The sequence below is a fragment of the Salvelinus sp. IW2-2015 genome, linkage group LG26 (genome assembly GCF_002910315.2).
Source record: "Salvelinus sp. IW2-2015 linkage group LG26, ASM291031v2, whole genome shotgun sequence".
In the NCBI taxonomy this organism is placed as follows: domain Eukaryota; kingdom Metazoa; phylum Chordata; class Actinopteri; order Salmoniformes; family Salmonidae; genus Salvelinus; species Salvelinus sp. IW2-2015.
In genome coordinates, this window is record NC_036866.1 from 46,699,904 (window position 1) to 46,711,041 (window position 11,138).

An 11,138-nucleotide genomic window follows, 5' to 3' on the forward strand; every position below is an offset into this window, starting at 1 on the left:
AAGGAGGGTGGTGCTTGGAATCATTGTTCTTCCTCTGTCAACCATGGTTATCTGCAAGGAAACACGTGCCATCATCATTGCTTTGCACAAAAAGGGCTTCACAGGAAAGGATATTGCTGCCAGTAAGATTGCACCTAAATCAACCATTTATCGGATCATCAAGAACTTCAAGGAGAGCGGTTCAATTGTTGTGAAGAAGGCTTCAGGGCGCCCAAGAAAGTCCAGCAAGCGAGGTAAGCAAGCAAGGTACAAGCAAGCAAGGTACAGGGTTTGGACTGCTGAGGACTGGGGTAAAGTCATTTTCTCTGACGAATCCCCTTTTCGATTGTTTGGGGCATCCGGAAAAAAGCTTGTCCAGAGAAGACAAGGTGAGTGCTACCATCAGTCCTGTGTCATGCCAACAGTAAAGCATCCTGAGACCATTCATGTGTGGGGTTGCTTCTCAGCCAAGGGAGTGGGCTTACTCACAATTTTGCCTAACACAGCCATGAATAAAGAATGGTACCAACACATCCTCAGAGAGCAACTTCTCCCAACCATCCACGAACAGTTTGGTGACAAATAATGCCTTTTCCAGCATGCTGGAGCACCTTGCCATAAGGCAAAAGTGATAACTAAGTGGCTCAGGGAACAAAACATCGATCTTTTGGGTCCAAGGCCAGGAAACTCCCGAGACCTTAATCCCATTGAGAACTTGTGGTCAATCCTCAAGAGGCGGGTGGACAAACAAAAACCCACAAATTCTGACAAACTCCAAGCATTGATTATGCAAGAATGGGCTGCCATCAGTCAGCATGTGGGCCAGAAGTTAATTGACAGCATGCCAGGGCGGATTGCAGAGGTCTTGAAAAAGAAGGGTCAACACTGCAAATATTAACTCTTTGCATCAACTTCATGTAATTGTCAATAAAAGCCTTTGACACTTATGAAATGCTTGTAATTATACTTCAATATTCCATAGTAACATCTGACAAAAATATCTCAAGACACTGAAGCAGCAAACTTTGTGTCATTCTCAAAACTTTTGGCCACGTCTGTACTTACATACATATTCAGACCCTTTACTCTGTGGTTTGTTGAAGCAGCTTTGGCAGCGATTACAGCCTTGATTCTTCTTGGGTATGACGCTACAAGCTTGGCACACCTTTATTTAGGGAGTTTATCCCATCCTCTCAAGCTCTGTCAGGTTGGATGGGGAGCGTCGCTGCAGAGCTATTTTCAGGTCTCTCCAGAGATGTTCGATCAGGTTCAAGTCTGGGCTCTGGCTGGGCCACTCAAGGACATTCAGAGACTTGTCCCGAAGCTACTCCTGCATTGTCTTGTCTGTGTGCTTAGGTTCGTTGTCCGGTTGGAAGGTGAACCTTCGCCCCAGTCTGAGCGCCCTGGAGCAGGTTTTCATCAAGCATCTCTCTGTACATTGCTCCTTTTTCCTTTCCCTCGATCCTGACTAGTCTCCCAGTCCCTGCCATTGAAAAACATCCCCACAGCATGATGCTGCTACAAACATGCTTCATCGTAGGGATGGTGCCAAGTTTCTTCCAGATGTGACGCTTAGCATTCAGGCCACAGAGTTCAATCTTGATTTCATCAGACCAGAGGATCTTTTTTCTCATGATCTGAGAGTCCTTTAGGTGCCTTTTGGCAAACTCAAAGCGGGCTGTCATATTTAATACATTTTAGAATGAGGCTGTAACGTAACAACATTTGAAAGAAGTCAAGGGGTCTGAATACTTTCCGATTCTGGATTCTGATTTCTTTATTCTGCTGTCAGTGTTTCCCAAAGAGATTCTGAGTTGAGATTGCTGAGGAGAGTTTCCGCTCAACTCCTGAAACATAGCATCTCAACATGTCATAATAGATTATGCATCTAATGCGTCATGTTGCAATTAAATGTTGAATTTGAGTTAATTATCGTAATTTGTTGTTGTACGTTTATTTTCTCTAGATTTCTGAAAAATACATGCTTATTATTTTCCCTAGATGGTCTCTTCAGAGTCCACCCGTCAGTATTCCAGGCGTTGGCAGAATACAGGCCAGTGGCGGCGCTAGAGAGCACCATTATTCCCCAAGGCATTCCCTACCCACACAGCGTGAGGTACAGTACAAGAGGCCACACAAACAAACATGTCCAAAAGAGAACCATTTTGTTTAACAAAGTTCCTGATGTAAAGGTGTTGTGCATGTTGTTTATGTCACAAAAAGAAATGCACCTTCAGTATTTTATGTACTATTTCATTGAGGTTATTTCTACCGGTATCCTTTGTTTATTCATAGTTAGTATTGGCAGTTGCTAAGTATCACATTTTTGCCTCATTCAGCACAGCCAAAGAGTTAGAGGCCATAGTAAGGGGGGAGCGTACATGTAGGGTTGTCCTCAGAAGAACTTGACTGCCTAGCCCAGAGTAAGACGTCGCTGAAAGTGTCCAGACGAAACCTGTCCTATGCCATCAGTAAGGTGATACACCTCTCCACCTGTCAAGGTTTGGACAAACAACTGAAAAGTCAGTCAATTTCGTTTTTTTCAGTTTGAATACCTTGCTTGCCGCACTGGTGTGCATGTGTGTGTGTTCTCCAAGGTCTCTGTGGTGGCACCACTGTATCAGGAACCATGATAGCAGCATACAGAGCTGGCAACCCTGTCTTAGTCAACTGACTCAAAATGGCTGTTATTTAGTCAGGATCATTATAAGCTGATAATAAGACACTACGAGGAGTCATACATCTTACATTGTCATCAATCGTACAATGTATTACAACTGCTTCATAATGTATCATACCTGTCTCTTTCTCCTGACCTACAGCGGGTACTCTGTCCTTGGGTCTACAGAGCGACCTGCTATAAGCTGCGCCCGTCCCTCAGGAGCATGCAGCAGCCGGCCAACCGATTGAGGACGCTATACAGGCTGCACTGGCAGAGGCCAAGTAAGGAAGGCATTAGGCTTAAAGGGATGTTCCACTCAAAATAGAACATAAAATGATTTTTCATGTTGCCTATAGCTGAATCCCCATGTTTGTTGGATATGTATTTTCCTTACTTAGGTATTTGATAGTGATATTGTGTTTTGTCAGTATCGCTATAGGGCCCCATTCACTGAGCACTTAGTCTTTTGGTTCTCATGGTCTGTCTGTGCTCATGTTGTTTTTCTGAACGGTTATTTCCTGATCTCTAGATAGCTGCTTGCATGGCTGACATCACAGGAAGTCTCCTTAGCAGAGTCTCTTTGTGGTTGCACTAACATGAGAAAAATGTTTAAGTTTCAGTATTTCACCGTAGTGACACGATTATGTCTCTGTTTCCTTCTAATTTCCCCTCTAGTGCTAAAGGTATTAGAAGAAGAGATGTGACGTCCCCTTCATCCTTCAAAGGGTCAACGAATTGACCGGTGGGGGGGTGAAGAGAAGAGAAGAGAGAGAGAGAGAGATTAGAAATTGTGAAAAAAGGTAATGATCTGACATATTGTTGTTCTAGAAAAATATATATATATTACTTTATACGTCTGAACTTTTGTGTCATCATTACATTGAGGTCCCTTAACCTCATATTCCCAAAGATATCGCTCTCATGCATAATAGCGCCAGGTTGGGCAGGCAGATAGCCTGTGCACTGTCTGAATGAATGCAGAAGAAGAGGACTGTTCCTGGTCTTCACGTAAAAGAGGAAGAGAAAGATTCTGACTGTCAAAAATTGTGAGTACTAGTCATATGTTCCTCATCAAATGCAGGTGAACCCCTCTTATCTTGTCTTATAGAGTGCACCATTTTTTCTCACTTTAGTTTTAGCATGATGGACAGTGTGTGACATGCTTGCTGTACAATACCACTGTGGCTTGTTTTTAAAAAAAATCATAGGTGGCGTGAACGTGGATTTTATTGCAATGGGGAAAACAGAATAGCTTGTGTGGTATGTTCACAGAAACTCACACAAGCTTCACATAGGCTTACATCAAACACACTGTACTGTATACTGTAGAACATTGAACATTCAGATTATGTTAATATAAGGGGTTTATTTGATTGAGACATAACTACTTTTATATTTCACATTTGGACAGACGAATACTGGAATTGTTGGCCTTTGGTGGAGTAGGAAGGAACCTTGCTGGTTCGTTCTAATTTCACGATCTGCAAAACTTCAACTGTTTATGAGGATATGGTGTACAAATATTACATTGAGTTAAGGAAGTTTTAATGTTGAGTTCTATTGGGATGTTTTTCCCCAACAGACTCTCTGAACAGAATGGGACAAAGACCTCTGTTCATCTCAGCCATTGGAACTGACTCTCACAGTGATGCTGTACTGAACTACTCTCAGCACATGGTACATATGCAAAGAAGTTTAAGAGTGGTGTTGTGTGCTCTTATTTCAACTCTAAAGCGGGCCCTTATTAATGAGTGGTAACAACTGTTTGTTATGACCAAATGCAAAGCAGAATGAATCCCTCTCCCATAGTATCCCGGCATGACATTAAATTGCTGTTTCTTCTTGTTTTACCTAAGTGCACCAGTGGCGTCGCCAGGCTTCAAGAGCAGAGGACCGCAACTTGTTGTGCCGTGATGACTGAGAACGGTGACCTGAGTCTCGGATTGGGCGACATGCACAACCGCCAGCGAATCACAGAACAGTATGTGAGTATTTCTGAAGCAGGTACGAGACATCAAAGTCTACATATTTTTTGTTGTTGTTGAGAATAGTACTGAAATAAGAACAACTTTGCCCAGGACTAAATTAGAAGGAATGTCAAAATATTTCTACAAACAGGTGTCCCAGTTTGAGGAAAACCTTTCATGGGTTTTCTCTTGTGTGTCTGTATGGCAACCACAATCGACAGTCGTCAATAGTGATCGATCACCATATTTTTTCACCATCAGTGTCACACCCTGATCTGTTTCACCTGTCTTTGTGCTGGTCTCCCCCACCAGGTGTCTCCTATCTCCCCTCATTATCCCCTGTGTATTAATACCTGTGTATTCTGTTTGTCTGTTGCCACTTCGGCGTGTCCCGTCAAGTCCCACCAGCGTGTTCCCTGTGCTCTAGTCTTTGGTTGTCTTAGTCTTCACAGTTCTGACCTTTCTGCCTGTCCTGATCCTGCCCGCTGTCCTGTACCTGCCTGACTCTGATTTGGATTACAACCCTTTGCCTGCCCCTTGAACTATAATAAACTCTGAGACTCGTACTATCTGCCTCCTGTGTCTGCATCTGGGTCTTAGCCTGAGCCGTGGTAATCAGTGCATGTCTGTTTGATCAGGGTCCATTCACAAAGAATCTGAGTAGGAGTGCTGATCTAGGATCAGATCCCCTCCCTCTCTCCATATTATCTTATTCACTATGATTTAAAAGGCAAAACTGATCCTGTATCAACAGCACTCCATCTCTGAGATGCTTTCTACATACGGACCCTGATCTGATAAACTTGTGTTGCAGTGTGGTATGAGCCAACTAATTCTGACAAGGCATACAATCATCTCCTGTCACACAGCTAGAAGGCCCTGGCCTACACCTCCCCCAACCTGGCTGAGCTGTGTACCATGAAAAAGACATTAGGCCTTCCAAAACCTTCAGGTAGCTGCAATACTTCAGCAAATGCTGTACTTGGATCATTTCTAATGCCTGTATGTTTTTCATCACCATCCTCGGGGACCACCAACCACTTCACATATTTGAACTATTCCAACACTATCTGATTTATTAACCAGTCAGCTAATCATCAAGCCCTTGATCATTTGAATCAGGTCTTCTAGTGTTGGAATTTAACAAAGATGTGGAAAGGCTGGGGGTCCCCATGGATTGGGTTGAGAAATACAGATTATTTAAGAGTGTGTGTATGTGATAAGCATATGATGAATGAGAATGTGGTCTTGTCTTATGGCGGCAGTGCTGACTAGCTCTGTGGAGGAGGTTCTGAGCTGTGCCATGGTTCCACATGCCCCCTATTGGACCACCCGCACTGTGTGGTGGTGACCCTGGGGGCCATGGCAGTGCTGCTGTGTGGTGGTGACCCTGGGGGCCATGGCTGTGCTACTGTGTGGTGGTAACCCTGGGGGCCATGGGAGTGCTGCTGTGTGGAGAGACCTGCCGCCTAGGAGAGGAACAATGGTAAGGGTTGGGAATACCTATAGCATACCATGATGGGAATACCATGATGATGATGGTTTTTGTTTGTCAGAAGGGTCAGCTATGCGCCATCCACTACCCTGCTTTGGCTCAGACCACAGAAGAAACAGTGAATGTCTCAGGAGTAGGAGATTGGTATGAAGATATGTAGGGACAGGGAATAAACACATGAAATGAAAAAATACTTAGTTGACTTCATAGGTGAAATTAGGTTTCTCACTCACCCCTCTTTCCCCTCTCCTTAGTCTTGCAAGTGGGATAACGGCTGGGATGTTCCCGGGCAGAGACGCTCAAAGCTGTGTTAAGATGGGGCTCCTGGCAACACGCCTGTCACTGCCCTCCCCACACCCCACCTGCCCAACTCTGACCACAGACTATGTTGAACCAAACAAGGTCCAACCACCCCAACCCTGGCCTTAACCCACCCTTATGTGGATGGAGAAATGAGGAACAAACTATCTTTATTATGTTGTTTGACCATCAAAATAACTTTTCAATGATTAGTTAAAACGCCTCATCTACCACAGTGACAGACTGGTGATAATTTGCATACATTTTAAATAAAATACTTTTCAATTCTTCTATTTACTACATTATTTCAAATGCCTAGGCAAATATAACATGCATGTTTACAGTGACCTAGCCATAGCCTTGACCTGCCATAAGTGTTCTTCTTCTGTGAGGTTTAATGGTGGTTGGCATCCAATATGTTGCATTAGCACCCCCAACTGAACTATTGTATAGGTCCATTACACTTTGTGATACAAAATGGGAAAGGGGAACCGAAAAACAATTATATACAGTACCAGTCAAAAGTTTGGACACACCTACTCATTCCAGGGTTTTTCTTTATTTTTACTCTTTTCTAGTAGAATAATAGTGAAGACATCAAAACTATGAAATAACACATATGGAATCATGTAGTAACCAAAAAAAGTGTTAAACAAATCAAAATATATATTTTGGATTCCTCAAAGTAGCCACCTTTTACCTTGATGACAGCGCTGCATACTCTTGGCATTCTCTCAACCAGCTTCATGAGGTAGTCACCTGGAATGCATTTCAATTAACAGGTGTGCCTTGTTAATTTGTGGAATTTCTTTCCTTCTTAATGCGTTTGAGCCAATCAGTTGTGTTGTGAATAGGTAGGGGTAGTATACAGAAGATAGCCCTATTTGGTCAAAGACAAAGTTAAGAACAGCTCAAATAAGAAAAGAGAAAATGACAGTCCATCATTACTATAAGACATGAAGGTCAGTCAATCTGGAAAATGTCAAGAACTTTGAAGTTTCTTCAAGAAACTTGAAGTTTCTTCAAGTGCAGTTGCAAAAACAATCAAGCACTATGATGAAACTGGCTCTCATGAGGACCGCCACAGGAAAGGAAGACCCAGAGTTACATCTGCTGCAGAGGATAAGTTCATTAGAGTTACCCAGCCTCAGAAATTGCAGCCCAAATAAATGTTTCACAGAGTTCAAGTAACAGACACATCTCAACATCAACTGTTCAGATGAGACTGCGTGAATCAGGCCTTCATGGTCGAATTGCTGCAAAGAAACCACTACTAAAGGACAGCAATAATAATAAGAGACTTGCTTGGGCCAAGAAACACGAGCAATGGACATTAGACCGGTGGAAATCTGTCTTTTGGTCTGATGAGTCCAAATATGCGATTTTTGGTTCCAACCACCGTGTCTTTGTGAGACGCAGAGTAGGTGAACGAATGATCTCCACATGTGTGATTCTCACCATGAAGCATGGAGGAGGAGGTATGATGGTGTGGGGGTGCTTTGCTGGTGGCATTGTCAGTGATTAATTTAGAATTCAAGGCACACTTAACCAGCATGGCTACCACAGCATTCTGCAGCGATATGCCATCCCATCTGATTTGCACTTAGTGGGACTATCATTTGTTTTTCAACAGAACAATGACCCAACACACCTCCAGGCTGTGAAAGGGCTATTTGACCAAGAAGGAGAGTGATGGAGTGTTGCATCAGATGACTTGCTGCTGCTTTTGCAACAGCTAATGGGGATCATAATAAAATACCAAATACCTGGCCTCCACAATCACCCGACCTCAACCCAATTGAGATGTTTTGGGATGAGTTGGACTGCAGAGTGAAGGAAAAGCAGTCAACAAGTGCTCAGCATATGTGGGAACTCCTTCAAGACTTTTGGAAAAGCATTCCAGATGAAGCTGGTTGAGAAAATGTCAAGAGTGTGCAAAGCTGTCATCTAGGCAAATAGTGGCTACTTTGAAGAATCTAAAATTTGTTTAACACTTTTTTGGTTACTAAATGATTCCATATGTGTAATTTCATAGTTTTGATGTCTTCACTATTATTCTACAATGTAGAAAATAGTATAAAAAAAAAATAACCCTAGAATAAGTAAGTGTGTCCAAACTTTTGACTTGTACTGTATATACAGTTGAAGTCGGAAGTTTACATACACTTAAGTTGGAGTCATTAAAACTTGTTTTTCAACCACTCCACAAATGACTTACTAACAAACTATAGTTTTGGCAAGTCGGTTAGGACATCTACTTTCTGCATGACACAAGTAATTTTTGATTGTTTACATACTGATTGATTGTTTACATACCGATTATTTCACTTATTCCATAAAATGATGCCATGGCTTTAGAAGCTTCTGATAGGCTTATTGACATCCTTTGAGTCAGTTGGAGGTGTACCTGTAGATGTATTTCAAGGCCTACCTTGGATCTCAGTGCCTCTTTGCTTGACATAATGGGAAAATCAAAAGAAATTATCTAAGACCTCAGAAAAAAAATTGTAGACCTCCACAAGTCTGGTTCATCCTTGGGAGCAATTTCCAAATGCCTGAAGGTACCACATTCATTTGTACAAACAATAGTATGCAAGTATAAACACCATGGACCCACGCAGCCGTCATACCGCTCAGGTCATACCGCTCAGTCTCCTAGAAATTAACGTAATTTGGTGCGAAAAGTGCTAATCAATCCCAGAACAACAGCAAAGGACCTTGTGAATATGCTGGAGGAAACTGTCAGGTTTTGGCCAGGACTGTTCAGGTTTTGGTCACTAGATGTCCCCATTGCACCTTTTTTGTACCTTTTGTTTTTTCCTTGCTCTATTATTGTTTGCACCTGTGTCGTTCCCTTGTTAGTATTTAAACCCTGTGTGTTCCTCAGTTCTTTGCTCAGTGTTTGTATGTTAGCACCCAGCCCCAGCCCCAGCCCAAGCCTTGTTGTGAACATATATTTTCTCTTGTTGGATTTTCCAGAGGTTCTCTGGTTTTGTTCTTGTGTATTTTTGGATTAGTCTTTTGAGGTTTGTTTTTTCCCTTGCTGTTCTTACCACTTTGTGGATTTTCTTTGTATTTTGGAAGATATCCATTTTTTGCCTCTTGGCTTTATTTTGGACGTTGTGGATTTATATTTTTGCCGGAAGATCTTTTCTTTGATTAAACCACCGTCTCTTGTACTGCTGTGTCTGCCTCATCTTCTGGGTTCTGCCGATTTATTTAGTGACTGTTTCTCACACCGGGTCCTGACAGAAACAGGTTCAAAAGTATCTGTATCTACAGTAAAACGAGTCCTATATCGACATAACCTGAAAGGCCGCTCAGCAAGGAAGAAGCCACTGCTCCAAAACTGCCATAAAAAAGCCAGACTACGGTTTGCAACTGCACATGGGGACAAAGATCGTACTTTTTGGAGAAATGTCCTCTGGTCTGATGAAACAAAAATAGAACTGTTTGGCCATAATGACCATCGTTATGTTTGGAGGAAAAAGGGGGAAGCTTGCAACCCGAAGAACACCATCCCAATCGTAACGGGGGTGGCAGCATCCTGTTGTGGGGGAACTTTGCTGCAGGAGGGACTGCTGCACTTCACAAAATAGATGGCATCATGAGGGAGGAAAATGATGAGGTTATATTGAAGCAGCATCTCAAGACATCAGTCAGGAAGTTAAAGCTTGGTCGCAAATGGGTCTTCCAAATGGACAATGACCCCAAGCATACTTCCAAAGTTGTGGCAAAATGGCTTAAGGACAACAAAGTTCAGGTATTGGAGTGGCCATCACAAATCCCTGACCTCAATCCCATAGAAAATGTGTGGGCAGAACTGAAAAAGCGTGTGCGAGCAAGGAGGCCTTACAAACCTGACTCAGTTTCACCAACTCTGTCAGGAGGAATGGGCCAAAATTCACCCAACTTATTGTGGGAAGCTTGTGGAAGGCTACCCAAAACGTTTGATCCAAGTTAAAAGATTTAAAGGCAAAGCTACCAAATACTAATTGAGTGTATGCAAACTTCTGACCCACTGGGAATGTGATGAAATAAATAAAATCTGAAATAAATCATTCTCTCTACTATTATTCGGACATTTCACATTCTTAAAATAAAGTGGTGATCCTAACTGACCTAAGACAGGGCATTTTTACTAGGATTAAATGTCAGGAATTGTGAAAAACTGAGTTTAAATGTATTTGGCTAAGGTGTATGTAAACTTCTGACTTCAACTGTATATATATATTTTTTATATAAGAAATGTAAATATAATAATAATTACCCTACCAACTAACCCTATACTCATTAAATCCCATCACCTTATTCCACTTTGACCCCAAATTACTTCCCTGCCGCTTTCACCACAACATCTATTTTCTGTGATTTCCATTCCATTTCTGCAGTACAGTTGATAACCATTGCTACGAATACTAAGAACCCAACCTTACTGAAGCATAAATCACTCATTGGCCTATCCCTCTGTGCTGGCACCACTCTACTATTCACAGGGTTACTCTCAGAATCCCTCACCCTCGACCCATACTCCTCTACTTTCTTCACTGCCTTAGCATACCTTCTGCACTACTTTGACTCTAGCCACCTCAACCAGCCTCTTTCGCACCCAACACTTCCGATCCCCACCAACATGGGCACCCCTACAGCTGACACACAAAACTTTATCCACCGAAACTACACAATCCTCTACCCCATGCCATCCTGCACACTTCCCACATCTTGGAATCTCCCT

At 42.5% G+C, this 11,138-nt stretch overlaps 1 protein-coding gene across 1 annotated transcript; it reads left to right on the top strand.

Moving 5' to 3' along the window:
• The first annotated feature begins 2,864 nt into the window (after positions 1-2,864).
• LOC111952246 (uncharacterized) lies at positions 2,865-6,693 on the top strand. The gene is given in 9 exon segments (XM_070435037.1): positions 2,865-2,922; positions 4,224-4,318; positions 4,498-4,645; positions 5,423-5,560; positions 5,874-5,909; positions 5,912-6,023; positions 6,067-6,094; positions 6,165-6,247; positions 6,358-6,693. Coding segments are annotated over 9 exon segments (873 nt in total). The 3' UTR covers positions 6,533-6,693.
• Positions 6,694-11,138: the final 4,445 nt, after the last annotated feature.